This window comes from Eleginops maclovinus, chromosome 3 (genome assembly GCF_036324505.1).
Source record: "Eleginops maclovinus isolate JMC-PN-2008 ecotype Puerto Natales chromosome 3, JC_Emac_rtc_rv5, whole genome shotgun sequence".
NCBI lineage: Eukaryota > Metazoa > Chordata > Actinopteri > Perciformes > Eleginopidae > Eleginops > Eleginops maclovinus.
The window spans coordinates 22,447,263-22,466,748 of record NC_086351.1 but is presented as its reverse complement, the minus strand read 5'-3'; the positions used below and the strand labels follow the sequence as shown (position 1 = coordinate 22,466,748).

The window sequence follows — 19,486 nt, the reverse complement described above, 5'->3', positions numbered from 1 at the left end:
AAAATATGTATTTTAAAAGTAGTTGTTGACATTTTCAGTCCTTCTTTTCTTTCTTTACATTACATAAAAAGCAAAGCAAATGCATGAGCTCTTTGACATTTGCATTCTGCATAGTTTTTGCAAAGGGCCTGAAAATAGCTTGGTGGCAAGTCAAAACAGTGATTTCCTATCTCCTGACTATCATCTGTCTTTGGAGCAGTCCCTATAGTCTCACATTTCAAATTAGGTCCAGACGCAGAGCAGTCAGGCTCCTGCTTTCAACCGCCACATGGTAACCAAGAGAACGCTCGGCCCATTCTTCTCTTTTCTCCTTTTTTTCTTTTCTTTACTATTCTCCTCTATTTCTTCTTTTCTCTCCTCTTCTCTTTTTACTTTTGCTTTCTCTCATCTCTCCGCTTTTTCTTCTCTGCTCTGCTGTTTTATTCTGTTCTCTTTTTCCCATAGTCCCGCAGGATAACAGTGTCTCTGTGGAGGTTTCTGCCGGTTGTCGGTAAGTCGGTCGGACATGACAATGTGTTGCTTGCCTCGAGAATTAACAAAGCTTTGGTGGTGTTCATGGAAGATGAGCTGCATGGTCATCAGCTGATCGAGAGCGGTGTGTTTATCAGGGACTTATATGTCCAAGTTTCCCCGCTGTCAGTGCCTTCCACACAGCCTACCGGTGTTTTGCTGTGTACACCCAATGAGCACTGCAGGTTTCTAGTAGGACTAGGCGAAAAGAATCCAAGAAGCTTCTCATCTGTCATTCAACAGCATTTATTAATACAACGATATGATAAGTTTACAAAAGACACTCGGTCGAGGTCTCCTCCTTTTTCACTGGTACACAAGCCACCTTCGAGTGGTTATTTGGGGACTTTACTTCCTCTTCACACCGTCGGTTATTTACTGAAAAACACCTAAATATACTTGTTATTGTGCTTCTGTGTCTTTCCATCTGCTCCGTAAACTCCTCAACGCTCGCTCTCTTCTCTTGATCGCCCTCTCACAAAGGGAGAGCACTTCACTGTCCCGCTTCATTGTAGGATTTCTGCCATGTCTCTACCATTTTAGTTTGACCATCTCTGTTATTAAATTATGGAATACTAAATAAATAAGTAATTCGATCCCTTACCGTTACTTAAAGAATGATAAGAATAAGAATAATGCTTATTGAACTGGTTTCATTAGTTAGTGAGTTTATTTAGAAGCCCTTTTCCCAGTTTAGAGCAATAGCCCCTACAAATGTCTATGCACATCCCTGGTTCCTGGCAATATGTTGATTTATTCTCACAGCTGTTAACAAATGTGCTCCAACAATTTCGTACATTTGCCAGAGGTTTCCGAAACTGTGAGTTTGGGATCCCAAAGATAAGAATGTTCAGTCTTTGGCAGGTGTTCATGTTTATGGACCCACTCTAGAGGTGTCCTTCCAAGCTGAAGACAGGGATGGCTCTTACAGGGTATATGCCAGCGCAGGACATATTAATGTTTGGAGTTTTGAGAATGGAGATATGGGAAACAGACGTTAAGGATGTACACATAAACAGCCGGCGCAGCAACCGTGCGGCGGATGGATTTGACTGAACAAAAGTATGTACAACAGCCACGTGAACACCTAAAGCAGAGACATGAACGGTTAAGAGTCTCACAAAGATAGAGGTAGAATCCTACCTTATATGGCTATATCAGGGATGGGAATGTAATTTGTTTCAAGAAATAAGTGGTGGTTCTGATAGCTATGATAGTCTTCGTGTTTACCCACAGTGTCATTTTATCTTTAATAAATGTGTTTTGGATAACACCCATATTAAGTGTGTTTCTTGTGTGTCAGCTAATTATTTTAAAATGTCAGCATTGGTTATTTTTGGCCGTGCAAATGCTCGACCGTTCTCTGAGGAGAAATGTGGAATGTGCAATTGGGAACATATCCAACCACATGTGCACGCCCATTGCAGACATGTGGAGAGTAATTACCTTCAGAAATGTGATCATATGTCTTGGCTTCACTCTACACACAGAGATGAGGAATATAAAGCACTGCAACCTTTAGTGCTTTGCCCAGGGTATAAAAAAACATCGCCATCGCCTCATAGCTGATGGTAGGGCTGTAAAAACTTAAGTATGGTCGTAGTAGAAGATCAATGATGGACTATATAATATACAGCATAGTAATAATGGTGTGAGGCTTTAATGGAAGGATGGTCTGTACGGTGTTGGGTGATAAACATTCTGAAGTAGAAAGTGCATTGATTTATTCAGCAGAACAGGGATACTTTTAACTTATTTTAATAGATGAAACCCTCTCTAAAGACTGCTCTTCATTTGTTATGAATGATACACGGCTCAGGACCCAAATGCACCAGAGATGAGGTAAAAATGTGCAAAGGCTTTAAAGGTCCTCTATTATACTCTTTTCCAATATATTAAAGGTCTCAGATATATATAGTCTCAGATATATACAGAACTTGGCTGAAACACCAAACAGATCATTGTAGCATCCCATAAACCCCTCTGTTTCGCCCTGTTCCAAAAGTGCTGATTCTTTGTCTGTAGCTTTAAATGCTAATGAGCTGCTGCTGGTATTAGGTTCTAAATCTTGAAGAAGGAAGTGAGAAAAAGAATCCAAGGAGCTTCTCGTCAAGTTTAACAGCGTTTATTAATAAAATGATGTGATAGGTCCACAAAAGACACTCGGCCGAGGTCTTCTCCCACTGGCTGGTCCACAGTCCACTTCCGAGTGGTTATCTGTCTACAGTTCATAGGAAGAAGTCCCGTTCTCTGTTTTCGAACATTTTCTCTACCGTCCAGCTTGGAGGTGTAGTCTTCTCTTATTGGTTGGTGGTGCATAGGTGTGTCCCTGCCTCTTAGCCATCGTTGATTTAATCAGATCTTCAGATGATTAATCAGGTTGTGATGTCACAGGTTGTGACATCACAAAGTGGCCAACATCTGATCAGCTGATTTTCAGACAGCTTTTTATATAGGTGGATCAGGATAAAAAAGGGGAGGTAATGTTAGTTCCTGAAACTTTACAAGTCGGAGGGGACACATATTTATGATTAAAAGACAAAAGAAAAAAATGTTTTTGTATAATAGGTGACCTTTAACACAAGAGGTTGATAACCATAGAAAGAACCTAGTTCCTGACCTAGTACATACTGTTGCCTTACCTTCTCTACCATAGCTTGCATACATCTAAAAACATCATGTCTATCACGCTAAGTGTTGCATGCGTGGTGCAAAGTCTGAGATGATGATGATGCAACAAATGAAACAATGCAACCATACCCCGTAATGAAGTGATACTTATTTAATTACATTGTTGTGCATTTTTTTGCACAAGAGTAAGTGCTTGCCTTGGCCCAGAATTTATCTGAGAAAATTGGTAACACCTGCCCACTTCCTGCCAGTCAAACAGAAAGAATGGATATGGTGAAGTGAGCCCAATTCTATCTTTAGGACATGAAGAGTTGAACAACTCAAATATAACTGGGTTGTCAATGTGAGGCTCTGTGATACAGATTGTTTATGGGTTTAGGAGAGCCTGTTTTTGCATCAACTCGATATGGCAAAATCTGAACTGACTGCTAACTATGCGCCCTTTGAGTTCTTTAGGAAATGTGACTCAGTGTTTGTGTTCACTCCCAACCTGATGGCACGATTCCAGTGGTTGTTGGACAGGATTCTCGTTTGGGGCATAGTCAACGGGCTTCTTATGTTAATCCTCTTATAGTTGTTTGTGTGACTCATAATAAGTTCCTCCTGTATATGATTCCTCTGCGCCCCCCACCCCCCTTTCCTGAGGCTAGCCGGCTAGCTGCTGAACTTGTTGCATGTCTCAACATAATGCTGAATACTTTCCTGCAGCCCAGAGCTGGAGGAGAAGAACATTCATATAAAAAGAGAGGAAAGGCAGCTTTTAGACATCTGGTCCATCAGGAGGAGGGATGGTTATACGGGGAATATGTGTGTGTATTAACCCAGAAGTCTTCTGGTGTTTATACGATGTGCTATTACAGTTTTTCTTATTGTAATAAAGAGTTGGAACGTAGAGTGTGGTTCCAATTGCAGCATGTCTCATGGTGACCTTTGCCATGTCTTGGTGTGTTTTCTGTACATTATCACGGTAACATACTCACATTTAACATTCACCATAAACAAACTTAGCTGTTCAGGCTTGGACGCCAATCAGGGATGCCTATTCAAAACAAGCAAGGGACATGAAGAAAGACTTGTCTATCGTTTTCCAACCCAGGTAAGATTTGACCATGGCACACATGACAGAAGCATCAACGCAGCGTCAGAGCATCACCTGCAGAGTTTTCATTGTGCATAATATGAATTTGACAACTACAGTCGCTTCATAGAGCATCTTTTTAAAGTAGATTGATGAAAAAAGCACATTTAAAATATGACTGACGATCACAGTATTGCAGAGGTAATGTTTCTGATCGTTTAATATGAATTTAAATGGATTTAAGAAGAATAAATTAGCAAAAAAGTATAAAAACATCATTATATATATATATATATATATAATGATGTTTCTGTTCATGATAAACAGAAAGAAAATCGTGTTGAATAGAGCATTAGACGGTAATGACGGAGCTTCGACGTCACATCTTGTATACAGGTGTCATGTTCTCGCGGGAATTGAGAGAAGAAGAAGGAACCTTTAATGGTCCCGCAGAATTTACATTGTGCATTTGACCCATCCTAGTGTTAGGAGCAGTCTAGGGAACAGTGCCTTGCTCAGGGACACCTCGGTAGCACTGTCTTTCAGGGACTTGAATTCGGTTCCCAAGCCAAGTCCCAATGGGTGCAGCGCCACAGTATTACCCTCATAGGCCTACTATAAACGCATGATGGGGTAGGTATCTAATTTTTTGTGGTCTGATAAACCGTGAAATTATCAAATTTAGTGCCAGAGTAGATGTAAGATTATTTGAGAGTTGTTGAGATGGGGACATCATACATCCATACGCACTCGCTTAGATATACGTCAATACTTTCGTCACGCGGAAGTGGCCGTGGCTAAATCTGGAGAAACAATAGAAGCAGGAAGGACTGCACACCGCTGGGTCAATAACAGCCTCTGAAATTGAATGACTGAATTGCTGCAATGATTCACTGACATTGCTTCAGCTTTGACTGGTTATCAGTATTCACCACCTCACTATGACATTAAAACAATGTTTACAATGGTTGGATATACTGTATATTTGAGTCTCACATTGGGATCCTGCTCTTTATGTAAAAGCGTATGTATATAGTGAAGGGAGACGGGTTCAGGACATTCCAGTTGACGGGAGGAATAATGGAACACTTTCACAGGTGGAGGGACATGGGAAAGTTTGTAACAACACTACGATGTGGAAGACATCTCAAGGGTGTGAAACATTCCTTCACTCTGCATCCACTGCATTAGAGGGAGGGAGGGAGGGAGGGAGGCTTTTTTCTTCTTGGTGCTCATTGCGTGTATGAACAGCACAATCATATTAGTCTCACCTGGATAAATCCGATTCAGCTGGAAGTTACAAGAACTACAGAGCAGGCCTCAACAAGCTTTACGTTCTGATGCTTGTATATTCAAAATTGTGTTGTTGTTTAAGCTATGCTCTCTGTCAGCAAATTCCCAAAGGTTAAACATGTCTGTTGTTATTTCACTCATCAGCGCAGTGTGTTTTTATGCTCCCTTCCCATGTCAGGGTGTGACTCATGTGCTCTCAGCGTTTGGTTAACGCCTCTGGAATCTGAGTGCTACATTCTGTTAGTCCAAATGCTATCTTTGAAATGTACCACCCTGCTATAATCATGGTTCTTTTTCTCTATTTTTCTCACAGGCCTGGCGCATGTGGTCAAAACTCTGCTGTGGTCAAAAGTGGCTGCTCCTCCTCTTCCCCTTCTTCCTCCTCTTCCTCGCGATCTTTGTGATGGCTATGACCCTGCCCCGTCCTTTGCCGTGCACTGACTTGGACTGGCGGTCATCCCGAGCCCTGAGCTCCACCGGGAGATCAGATCCAGGACCAGAGTCATGGAGCCACCTCCAGTTTCTTCCTACCAGCAGCAACTCAGTCACAGGCCCTGGAAACCCTCTCCAAAAGACTCATTTAAAAATTCAGTGCAAGCTAGGGAAACTGCTGGTGAGGACAGAAACCACATAAAAGATCAAATTCACAGAGACTTAGTCAGAAATAAACACAAAAACAAAGGCATTGCTTCCAAAAGAAAAGACTTGGCAGGGGCCATCCAGCACCCTAACAGCCACCATCATCCCAATCTCTCTGGGTTTACAGTTAACAACACAGGGCCAAAGCATAGAATTAAACCGAGCAACCACAGTGCTGTGGTAAAGCACTATGCACGGGCAGCAGACAGACAGGCAGCCAGATGGCACAGGAAAGCAGACACACCAATACACGGCAGCCATGCAAGTGCAAAGCTAGGTCAACATCACAAGGAAAAACACAGAGCAGCAACAAATCACTCTGGCAAATCTGACAAAACCACTAAGGAGGGGCAGGCTGTGAATAAGTCCTCTAGGGATCTAAAAAAACAACACAATCCCTTGGAAGAGAAGAAAAAGAATCCTGGCTCGGCTTTCTCCAACCAAAAGACAGCCATGAAGAAAAAGGAGGGCGGCTGGTGTCGGAGCTTTAGAGAGCAGGACTTTCCAGACAGTGACCGGAGGAGGATCAGAGTTAGACCAGATCTCCAGCCCTGGCTCAGCAAAGGTGACATCAATAAGATGGAGCTCCTAGCAGGGGGGGAGGTGGTCAGTAAGGCCAGGGTGCCCGCACATGGACAGGTGCTCCAAGTGGCGCTGGATCCTCCCGCACCCCAGCAGGTACACAGCTCCACTAATTGTGATGACTTTGTTAGAAGATGATTTTCAAACTTGTTATCTCCAAACACATACATAGTTTATAAGCTGTTTTTGGCAGCTATGCCAAATGTGGTGATGTGCTGTTCAGTTTTCGCCGCAGCTGTGTTAAGATTATGTTAAAAACTGGACCCAGTCGCAGAACACAGACTTGTAAGAGAAGGAAGTTGAACCAATTTATTCAGCTTGTACTTAAGAGGCAAGAGATGCAGGAAGGGCGAGATATGGCAGGAGAGTGGAGGTATGGAAGGGGAGGCCGTGTAATTTTGAGGCAAAGGGAGAAGCAACACACTCCGTCTGTAATCTCACTCACAGCCAAATAAGGTTCCCTTCTTTCAGATGGTGGGTGCAAATATAGCTGCAAGCTTTGTGCCAAACTCCCCTGTCTCCGGCAGAAACAGGAAAGGCTGTAACGTTTCGTAACAACGGTTTCATAAAAATATTATTAAACTCAAAAAAATCTTTAATGTTTTTTTTTCTAAAACTATTTTTGTCTGAAAGGTCCCCTATAAAGCAAAATACACTTTTAAATGTTCGTACATAAATATGTGTCCCCGGTGTGTAAGGAGACAAAGTGTCAGAAAATACAACCCTTTCCCTTTTCCTCCTTACCCACATCTCTAAAAACGGGGGTCCATCGAGCTGATCCAGATTTGCTTCGGTTATGACTCCATAAAGAAATGTTGGCTGGCTTTAAATTAAACTCCTTGCAATGTCCCGCCCACGTGACACGCATGGCCGGCCCTGGGCATAGGCAGTATAGGCGAATGCTAAGGGCGCATCCATGGGGGGCGCCGTAAATTTGGGAAACAAAAAAAGAAAAAAAAGTTCAAACATTTAAAAAAAAACTATTGACGATGTTTGAAACAACGCCTACATTGCGTACAGCTGCCATAAACTATGTTTGTAAGCTGCCTGCTTTGTACAACAGTCCCTGTTAACATACAACAGTTTACAATTTAATCAAAACCTTTACCGTTTCCTAGACGTATATGGTCGTAAGTAAAAAAAAAATGAGGTAACCATGAAGTAAACCTCTGTGTGTTGATATTAAATGTCTATCATGCACAGATTACCAGTAAATGTTTGTACGGAACTGTTTGCACACAGCATGTTTCATGATGAACACACACAGCATTTTGTCGGTTGTTGTTTTGGAATGGCACTTAATGTGGAAGACCCTGAGTGGAAGTGTGTAGGGCTAGGGTTTAGGGGGCGGTTTGGAATTGGGCCTATGGAAAACACTCTGAGACAGAGACAGTGGTTGGACCGTTACAGTTGAGGGCGAGGAACTGCCACTGCCAGGAAACATCAGCTATATAACACACAATGAATAAATATCAATATAATATTAAGCAACTTTTCCCTTTAACTGCTGGCTAAAACGTTTTTAGTGAGGCCATTCCAACAAAATCTTGATAGCGTTTACCTGAGGCCCCAGATATTGGGCTGGGTGTCTAAAACCAAAAGGTGTTTTCTAAATAAAAAGAAATGTAAAGAATTATAAAAGTGTATTTCTCCCTCACAGAAGAGTGAGCCACCTGAGGGAGGACCTGCCCACAGACGTGCAGGGACCCACAGTGAGCGTTGCCAGCAGGGCCACTGCTCCCTCGTCAAACGCACCGACGACTGGTTTGAAGTGTTCGCCTTCCACCTGGACCGGGTGCTGGGTCTCAACAGGAGTCTCCCTGCTGTGCTGAGGACTTTCCACAGTGACATTTTACCATACCGATATATCAGCGGCACACCCAGACCTGTCGTGTGGTGGGATCCAGATATTAAGCACCTGGCTGATAAAGACAATGACCAAAACTCAGTACCACTCAGCTGGGCCAGGTACCAGAAGCTGCTGCAGGTCCACTGTGGGAGCAAAGCAAACTTGAAGACAGCGCCCTGTGTGGGAGTAGACCACCCAGAGTGGGGGAGACTGGCTCTCTACGACTTCTTATTACAGGTAAGATCAGTACTGCGCTCACGCTCAGTACCCACAGAAGACCACACACACAACTGGACACTTACAGGGAAAGCAAGACTATTCAGAACAGTGACATGGTCAAATTAAAAACAGTTTCAAGGGATTGGGCGTGGAGGAAGAGATGGGAGAGGTAGTGAGAAAGGCGGACAGAGTCTACATACAGTAGATCACCAAGAGCTATGGAGGAGAGAAATACTTGAACTGGGTAAGTAAAAGTTTTATACTTTATTTTGATGATACAGAAACGCATGTTTGACTGAAGTCCAGCTAATCAGTTTTCAAAGTAAGCACGAAGAAACAAGCTAGGTTTCTGTAAGCAGCTAATGGAGCATAAGAGTTAAACTGTGTGTCTGCATAATGTGTAACATTATTTTAGTCCTAGTTAAAATGGTTTTGTGATGGATGCCTTCTACAGGACTCCTTTGTTTTGTCTTGGTTTGGCATGGCTGGTGCTTTGAGTAAATGCTTGTTAATAAGGACACAGGTTTGATCACTCAATTGTTTACAGCTGTGATAGCCACTCCTGCCAGCCTGCGTTTTGCATGGGCCTTTTGCAGGCTGAATGGGTGATTCACGATGATAATGGCTGCCACAACAAAAGCTTAAAAACCCTGTAAGATCACAGGTAAAACATTTTAAATGATATGCAGTCAAGAAGTTTCTGTAGAGGTTTAAGTGCACTTCATAGTATTTTCTCCGTTAAGCTGAATAAATGTAAACCTCCTGTCCATTATCTCATGTATATTTTTTTATGACATATTCATTTTTTGTCAAACAATAATCGTATCTGGTCATTACTGAACTATGTCAAAAGCAGTGCATCTGCAGAACATCGCCCCACTTAAACAGTCGAAGACACTATAATCCCTTTCTTGAGCTCGGCCAGTCATGTCTTTATGTCACTTATTAGATGCTTTATCCAAAGCGACTTACATACACTCAGTACTGTGGACAATCTCCACACGAACAGTTTGGGGTGAAGTGTCTTGCCCAGGGAAACACTGACATGCTGACTGCTGTGGGACTGGAACCAACTCTCCCCTGATCCGAATATCAGCGCACTATCACACTGCACCACAGCCCCCTATGTCTGAAAAAACTCTGAATTTTACAAAATTGCAAAAAGCTTTCACAAAATTTGGAAACTGTATAGCATGGCAAATCTACAGCTGTGGAGCTGATGCTTGAGTCCCTGTCAGCACCCACCCAAAAACTGAGGCAAGTCTTTATAGAAAACAACACCTGGTTGAGGTTGAATTTCCCCAAAAATGTGATCCTTTGTCTATTTCAACCACTTTTACTTCAGTGAAGCATCATGATGTGAAGGAGAATTCATCAGGACTAAGGACTAAAATACTATCGCAGTGTTAAGAGGATGTAACTGCCCTTGCACTCTGCAACATTATTATGATCATTTTACAGTTATTAGTGTTCGCTTAAGGGTTTAAGGTACCGCTGAAAGTTAAACGCAGATTACCTTTACAGCATAGGATTGAAAATACTTAATAAGCACTGTAACTTACATGATCTGCATCCGTCAGTCAGTTGTTTATAGATGGCAGAATGGTCCAACACTTTAAATGCTGCGGTTGTGTTTGATTGTGGACCAGACTTTATCTCTCTCCCTTTTATAAAAGATGGTCCAGTGTATCCTATGGTTAAGAAGATTATAAAGAGGCATCAAAACTCCTTTCCTTACCATCTAGAGAACTCGAACAGCTCTTATCGTGGCTGACAAGTACTTCCAAGTATATAATCAATCATATTTAATTAATACATCATATATCAAGTATATAATGGGACAGTGTGTCTTTGACTGTGAGCTCTGACCCTGGTGTGGGACCAGACGCTGGAAATCCATCTGAAAGTGTATTTAATCACAGTAGCTTCCAACCACTTTAACACAACTTATAGCGACAAAACTCCCAACGAACAGTCGCTACAGGCTAAGGCAGGCTCATCACTTTGACACGCTCAATTAAAAGAGTAGTTATAGCTTTAACAATGATGAATAACTCATACAACAAACAATAAAATGTCTGAGCCAGCTCACCCTTTGTGTCATACTAATTACTAGCAAAGAAAAAGTGGACTAAATACAAACAAAAAAGAGTCTGTTGTAATCAGATCATTCAGGTCAAGCCAAAAGGATGATTTAATTAAAGAATTGATTTGCTTTCCTCTCTGTTATATGATAATAAATTAATTCTGTCCTTCTCCTCTGAACAGCCAGTGTTTTTTGTGCGTTTAAAGTAACTCCACGAGCAAGCTGCATTCTCCCAGCAGAGGCTGCACCTGGTCACTGATTTCACGACCCACACTTGTCATTTTGTCCTGTCTTGTTTTGTTTGCACACTAATACAGAATGTGTATCCAAACGCCCTCTCCGGTGTGTGTAGGGTTGAATATGAATAACCCATGAGGCAGCTCTCTCCCCCTTGCTGCCAGAGGTCGATCCCTGTCACAGGGCCAAGCTTTAATAGCTTCCTATCGATCTGCTGAGTCGATGAGTGCCTCTTAACACTTGTTCCTACCTGCTCTCTTAACACCTCCCCAGGCCGTGACAGCAAGAAACCGTACACCAAAGGCCCAGGAGGAGCAGAGTGAAGGAATCATTCACATACACCAAAGCAGGGGAGGACACCCTAGGGAGGATAGGTAAACTCAGGATAAGGTGACAATTGGAGTGGAAGTTGAAATGTACACTCCTCCAGACTGCTAACTTGCGGATCCTGCTACAGCGGAGGGAAGATCGATGGAAGCACAGAGCAGTCAGCATGTCTGAAATGGTCTCAGATTAGAGTTTGAAATCAGTTTAAAGTGTGATCATAATTAACATATCTTATATTGTTTTATTTATTTTATTGGTCTTAAAGGGTTTTCACTTTTATTATTTATTTAACAGTTTTAATAGAAACATTTTGTTTTCAGTTGGTCTTTTAATATGTTTACCCTTTAATAAACACTTTTACATTTTATTGTTCACGTTTGCTTTTATTTATAGGGTTTTATATCTGTGCATGGTTTTCTTAGTCTTGTGTCTCATTTTTCCGAGAGGAACAATTCCTGTTTAAATGTTATATTTTGTTGCTATGCTGCACGTCTGAAAATGTCTCATCTGATCTGAGGGGAATTTCTTTTTGGTTGTTTTTAACTTGTGATATGTTCCATTTTTGAAAGCACTTTGAGTTGCACGTGTTGTATGAAAAGTGCTATATAAATAAAGCTTTATTATTATTATTATTATTATTATTATTATTATCATCATCATGGTTTAATAGGTTAAAGTCACCTTAGATAATGCTTACCCACCATATTAAATATATATGTATATTGTTTTTCCGAGCCTTTCTACCAGGGGAGGCAGACAGTAAAGTTTGATTCTGATAATGAATTTACCTCAGAGGGTTTATCCTCTTGGGAAGAAGAATTAACAAATCAAATAAACAACATACCTTTGGACAGATCCAGGCTATCTGTTTCCCCTATGTTTCACTAAGGCTAAGCTAAGCCCACCAGCTAACTATAGCCTCCAACACAAGATTGGTATCCAACTCTCTGGAAAGCTAGAGTGTATTAACCTGCATTTCCCCTAAACCTCCTTAAGAATGATAGTCTTGTGACAAATTGAAAGAATAATTTATGCATTACTTATCTGATATTCAAGGTTAAAACTAAGAAATGTAATTCTCCAAAAGAAAAATGTGATGATCACACAGTCCACACATACACTGACATATTGCGTTGGGTCTGACCACAGCAGAGCAGCACATCTGTCCTTCCTGAGGGTGCAGCTGTAAATCAACATTGGCTCGGTTTCTGAAAGACTGCTAGACCAAACTCCGTATCAATATTAAGTACTCCAGGGTGGGATGGAAAGGTGGCAGCGGGGTGAGAAGTCAACAAAAAGTTCCACACATGTGAGAGGAACCAGTTTTAACACACAACAAAACCCCTGGACTTTTACAAACTCACACACACTGATGACCTGAGGGCTCAGGGTTCAGAGAGTTGAGACACAGAATGCACAGGTGCACGCAAAACACACACTGCACATACAGGGAGAAGAAACATACACACAACCCCTACGACCCTGCCAAACCTTGCCATCCTCTCGCATAGCTCAGCATGTCCTCATAGGTGGTTGTAATTCTCCTCAGCAGCCCACCCCCACCCTGAACAACATTTAAAGATATTCCCAGTTTGTTACAACTTGAATTTTATTTTCATAGTTTTGGTCTATCCTGTAAGTAAGGATTTTTTTTATTGGAACTTAACAGAAGCAGTCAGATTTGCTGTCAGACTTTTTTTGGAAAAGAAAGCAAAAGAAAACATTCTAATTATTTTCAAGCTGTCTAATGACTGGTGTGTCACACACAATCTAATCTTTCCAAAATCTGTGATCTATCTATCTGTCTGTCTGTCTGTCTGTCTGTCTGTCCGTCCGTCCGTCCGTCCGTCCGTCCGTCCGTCCGTCCGTCCGTCCATCCATCAAATCCATCCATACCTCTATAATAATCCTTTTCATACAGTAATAACTGTACTGTATGTTAAGAGCTTTGTTATTACTTTTCTTGAACTCACCTTCACTGGTAGATAACGTGATGATAATTAGCTTTTTTAAGAAGAAAACCATTTTTTTTAAACTGATGTGAAATGTTGGCACCTGACAAATTGGTGCCAATGGTCCCTTCTCTGTCTCTTGGGGCCCATGCTCAGACAAAACCCATCTTCTAACTTGACCTTGACTTTCTCGGTTGCCATTCCATCACAGTGACAGTATCTGTCCATGACACACTCACAAGCTGAAAACAATACCAGCACCGCTGACTCATTCCAGAGACCAAATCAAGCTGTTCCTCAGACTCTCCCGGCTAAACCCTGTGCTCTGTGTGTCGCTGCAGGTAAATGACCGGCTGGACAGGTACTGCTGTGGCTTCAAACCCGACCCAACAGACCTCTGTGTGGAGAACCTGCTGTACACCAAGTGTGGCAACACCAACGAGCTGCTGCTGGTTCACATCCTGGTACTGTATGTAATACACACAATACTGACATTATTTCCAGAGGGAGAACACTTTAATAATGATTTTTGCCCTAACATATTACATTTCCTCTTATTTTGCATTAATTAATTATTATTTTATAAGGTATTAGGCTGATAATCTAAAAACCCTATTTAAATATGATTTTGTCATGCTTTTGGTTAAAATATAAGCACAGATGTAAATGTATGCTGTACAATTATAAATTACCTGGGGGGAAAAAGGGTAATCAGTAACCTCATCTAAATATTATAATTTACAAGTAATGTAACCTGATTACTTCTGTTACTTTTGGATTAGCTCAATGCAAATAAATATGCAAGAAAATAAATAATAAGTGCTTTATGTAAGACAATAGAACAATGGAAACTTAACCAAGAAGAAACCAAGATATTTTCTATCAATATCAGTTCAGCTTAGTGTTTTTTTAAGTAAATCTGCCTTTCAGAAGGCAAATTCAGGCAGAACTGGCTCAGTTTCCAAAACGTTAGACCAAAGTCAGAAGCAGTATTTAGTATTCCAGTGTGGGATGGAAATGTGGCGGCCGGTTGAGAAGTTCCACACCTGAGAGAGGAACCATTGGAGGAACAGTTCCAATTCATAACCGTTTTAGTTTAATACATAAAGTTTAGACACATACATTTAAGTATTATCTTATAGAACAGTACAGCCCTGGCTCTGACCCGGACACTGAAGCAGCTAAATGGAATTAAGCCACCATTCATTTTTTTTCTTGTACGTTATTCAGTGTTATGATATTTAGAAATGTCTTCCTTAGAAAAAGCAGTTTAAGTGCATTATTGCCGAAATTCACCTAAGAATGTTATACTATATCTCTGGTTGTAAAACTAGGGATGTTAAGATTCATCAAAATACTCCCCTGATGTAATAAATATAGTGTGTGCGTGTGTGTGTGTGTGTGTGTGTGTGTGTGTGTGTGTGTGTGTGTGTGTGTGTGTGTGTGTGTGTGTGCGTGCGGGCGGGCGGGCGTGCGTGTGTGTGTGTGTGCATGTTCAGGTGAGAAAGGCAGATCCCTCAACACTGGTGTTCATAGACAACGCAGGCCGACCGCAGCAGTCCGCCAACAACCTTAACTTCAGGCTGGTGGAGGGCATTGATGAGTGAGTACAAAGCTCTGTTTTCAATAAGGGGGGATTCACATTCGAGACATTTTACTTTATTCCAGCATGCAGGCTCGCTACATTTCCCCACACAGGCATCAGAAACTCTTTTGGGCTCACTGCAAGAACAAACAATGCATATAAGGAGGTATTTCACAAGAAAAAATAAACATCTCCCTTTTTAAATTGCAGCGCAGATACGTCTATGTTGTGATGTGGTCACAGCGTAAACAAAGCTATTTTTGCGCGCTGCAATTACATTCAAAGTCAATGCAAAGACTCAAATGATGCGAATGATTTTATTTGTCTATTGGTTAACGATTTTCAACTTGAGCGAGAAAAAAGTGTGATGCTGCTTACGTTGGGGATGCTCCTGTCAAGACTAACGTCCTACCATTGGTTCCTGATGAAGCATGGATTCAGACTTTTTGCAAGTCCCCATTATGATGGAGTTAATATTTTTTATCCTTTCAGTCCATTCATTACAATTAAATTGCAGAAAAATCAGGTTATGTTGGGTTGTGATAACGTGATGTCCCAGATTCAGGGAATATTTATCGATTTTAACACATCAAAATAAACTGCGTCTTACCAGAGAGTGATGGAAGGAACACCTATAGTTGGTGTCCATCAAAGAAATTCTGACACGGATCTGAGTCAACATCTCATCGAACTAGACCCTGGTTATCCTCAAAGGGCACTGGAAAGGGCAATCATCCAGGCACAGCTCCTGGGAAAGTCGATAAATCTCACCAGCATAGGCAATCCAATGCTAGTGATAATGTTGGGTGTCCTTACTTCTCTGTCCAAACTCTTATATTGTTTTTAGGAAGAATTCATTTTACTGCGTCTAGAGTATTTGACATTTGCAGTTGTACTGAATCTACAACTGATCAAACCAAATGCTGTTTTTGTTGTCAGGTTTCCAGAGAGTGCAGTGTCAGTGCTGCAGTCAGGCTGTCTAGAGAGTCTTCTGTTACACTCCCTGTACACAGACAGGGAATTCTGGGACAGCCAAGGCGGTGCCAGCGGCTTCAGGACTATCATCCAGACTGTGGAGCAGAGAGGGAAGATCCTCCTCCAGCACATCAGAGACAAGAAGCTACGTGTCAACAGGGACCTGTGACCAGGCTGAGCCGACACATGAAACACACCATGCTGTTTGATAAGCTGACTTTTTAATCAAAATACATAAAATAAAGATCAAAAGAGGTGTTAGTGAACAGAAGCTTAAAGAATGTTAATGGTTCAGCCAATGAAAAACCTCAGCAGACACTAAGCGTAATGCAGTACACTGACCGATCTATCAAAGTCTATTTAAATCACGAGTCATCCGGTTAACCGTCAAATGTGACTTTCAAATGTATTTAAATATTTGTATTACGATATTACTACGGTATTCAGTGTACATTTATTGACAGCAAAGCTGGTAGGGGAACCCAGACACAATGTAAGAGTTAGCTGTTTGCCCTTATGGGTTAGCTGTTAGCCATTTGCGGTAAGCAGTTAGCTGTTACCTGTAAGCCGTTACCAGTTAGCTTTTAGCTGTCACCTGTTAGCTTTTAGTCGTTACCAGTTAGCTGTAAACTGTAAGCCTTTACCAGTTTGCTTTTCGCCGTCACCAGTTAGCTGTTAGCTTTTACCCGTAACCAGTTAGCTGTATGCTACAGCTCCCACATTGTTGGATTTGTTGGTCTTTTTTTTGGCTACATGTGGAAGTTGGTTTGTTAACATTGGTTGGATCATTGGTCAGGCTAATGTCACCTTGACCCTATGATGATTACTGTTTTATGCAGATATGTTTATAATAACATTAGTCCTTCAGAGAGTTTTGAAAGGTTAAAGCACAGACAGACAACATATTTTGGGTGGAGTATTTTTCCTTTTTATATGCTGGTAATATTGGGATATGAAAAATATCTCTGGCTGCTAACATTAACAGTTTAGTCATATCTTCTATAAGCTACGTCATTATCAAAGAAAACCATCTTCACCACAGCTTACAATCATCTGCAGGTATTGCTATAGTTCAAGTAAAGTCAAAAGGTTATTTAATAATCAATAAAGGTCATTAAGGTTACAAAATGTCCTTGTTCCATTGGAGGAGCTTTTTTATCAACTTAAGTTTGAGCCAAAACGACAAAGCAACCGTCCTGCTGCGGGGGTGATTGATAGATGTCTGTTTTTGATGTTTCTGCTTTTTATTGAGGGATTAGAAATATCTTTCAGAAAAAAGTTTCAGGACTGGATCCGGGAAGCTTTTTCATGAAAATGGAGATGATGTCACTTGAAGCTGTTTCTTGCATTGCCTGCTCTGAATTAAAATTCCAGTTGTAACTGTTGATGAATTCTTTGCTACGGCACCTCTTTGATCAGAGAATAAATGGTTCAAATGTCTCCAATCTTTATTCCACCTCATATGTCTCACGTTAAATGTATTTTTTCATGTGGTAAACCACTTAAAGTTATTCTGGTGTACTGGTGTAACACTTGCACAGTGTGAATTTGGAGTCACGAATGGCGGCTGTTGTCTCAAAGGAAGTGACAATCACCATGACGCTGTTAGCTAGGGACATAACAACGTTATTGTTCCCTGCAGCACTACAGACTGCTCAATTAACACAATAAAATAAATGCTGGATTCATCTACCCAGAAGTTAGCATTGGAAGGGATCCCTCAACAGAAAACAATGGGACTTTTCCATTGGATTTTGGTTTATTGCAGAAAAAAGCTCTTTGGTTAATACACATTTATAATACTTACATGATTGTCTGCATGGCTGCCCATCACCACCGCTAAGCTAAAGGCTTGTGTTGGCGTGATTACGTTTAGTAATTTATTCAGTCACTTTTATAACACAGAATCTTCAGCCATTCATGAGTATATTCTATTGATGTATTTTATGTTGTAGAATGTGTCATACATCATATTTCACGCTCCTTAACAAAAAGCATGTTTATGAAACAGTTGACTTTGAGACAACGTGGTGAAATGCTAAGTCATTTCAGGGTTAAAGGAGGGTTATAATCGTGTAATCCGACTTTGATAATGGTTAGGTGAAAATGTGCCTATATTAATTTAATGGGTTCAGGTGACTCCTTCAATTACAGGAAGGAAGGAATTAAGGAGTCCCTCTCTTTCTCTCTATTGCTTCCATCACGCTTACTATTTCCAGCTGCCAGCAGGTGATATCAAGCTATAATTAAAGGTGAGAGCAGCATCTATCTACAGCTTAAGCGGGGCTGTTATCTTTTGTATTCAACACATTGATTTCTGTAGCTTTCTTCCTCTCTTATATTGCCCTTTCCCAACCATCCTGAGCTCTACCTTTGGAATTTATAATATGACACATCCTCTATTGTGTGATGTCGGGGGTGATTTCAAACATGCACATCATGAGGTTCGAGATAGTATTTACTATAATAAAAAATGCAGACTAAAATAACTGAGCAACTTTAACATTTGTGTAGTCAATTATTAAAGCAGAACTGGCCTTATTTATCCAGAGGTGCTTTCAAAAAGAGAAATATTAATAACTAGCTGACAGCTGGGTTAGTAAGCTGTTATAAAGGCTGTATTTATTTTAATGTTGATAATACTAGTTTTCTTATACATTTTTCACTCATTAATTGGACCATTTTTGTTTGAATATTTGGAATTTCCTTATTTCTCACCAGGGTTTAAAGGGGCCTTATTATGCTTATTTTCAGGTTCATATTTGTATTTAGTGCCTCTACTGTGACGTGTGATCGGGGGTGCAACATATTCATTATTTTACTTCTCTTCACAATTGTATATGAGTTTACTTCCTTATAAATCTTTTTGAGGTTAAATGAAATAAATATATCCATCCCAGAGTGTGTTTAAATATAACCTCACCCAGCTAAAATCATTCATAGTCTTCTGAACTGTGTCACTCGGCTTCTCGGGAGTCTCCCTCCATCAAGAAAAATGTGAACATCCTCCCCAGGGAATCCTTCCCCCGAGCTCCTTTCTAATGGGAGTGTATGGCAATGTCAATGGTGTGTGTGTGTGTGTGTGTGTGTGTGTGTGTGTGTGTGTGTGTGTGTGTGTGTGTGTGTGTGTGTGTGTGTGTGTGTGTGTGTGTGTGTGTGTGTGTGTAAGGTAAACCTCATATGTTATTTATGCTCTGTGCTGGCTCCCCTGGGTCAGAGGGTAAACGGACAGCATTGATACAGCACTTTTCCAGTCTATAAGTCACAAGTCAGCAGTTAACATTTCACACACATTCATGCGGAGGCAGAGGCTGCATGCAACCCATGATCTTTGTTTTAGTCCTGGAAGCCATCTTTTTTAAGGGGGAACACGCCTCCTCAATAATCTTAATGTGTGGTTTTGAAGTAAGCAGGTCTAAAGTTGGATTGATCAGTTTATGTACGACATATTGGAAGGCAATTAAGTTACCAACAGGTGTATCATTAAGACAACTAAGTATGTTTTGAAGTTGCAGTATTTGTT

At 41.0% G+C, this 19,486-nt stretch overlaps 1 protein-coding gene across 1 annotated transcript; it reads left to right on the top strand.

Moving 5' to 3' along the window:
- Positions 1-6,148: 6,148 nt before the first annotated feature.
- On the top strand, positions 6,149-17,403 carry gask1a (golgi associated kinase 1A). Its single transcript, XM_063878468.1, has 5 exons — positions 6,149-6,829; positions 8,394-8,819; positions 13,745-13,867; positions 14,903-15,006; positions 15,928-17,403. The coding sequence occupies exons 1-5, from the start codon at positions 6,605-6,607 to the stop codon at positions 16,130-16,132; spliced, it is 1,083 nt and encodes a 360-aa protein (XP_063734538.1). The 5' UTR covers positions 6,149-6,604; the 3' UTR covers positions 16,133-17,403.
- The last annotated feature ends 2,083 nt before the right edge of the window (positions 17,404-19,486 follow it).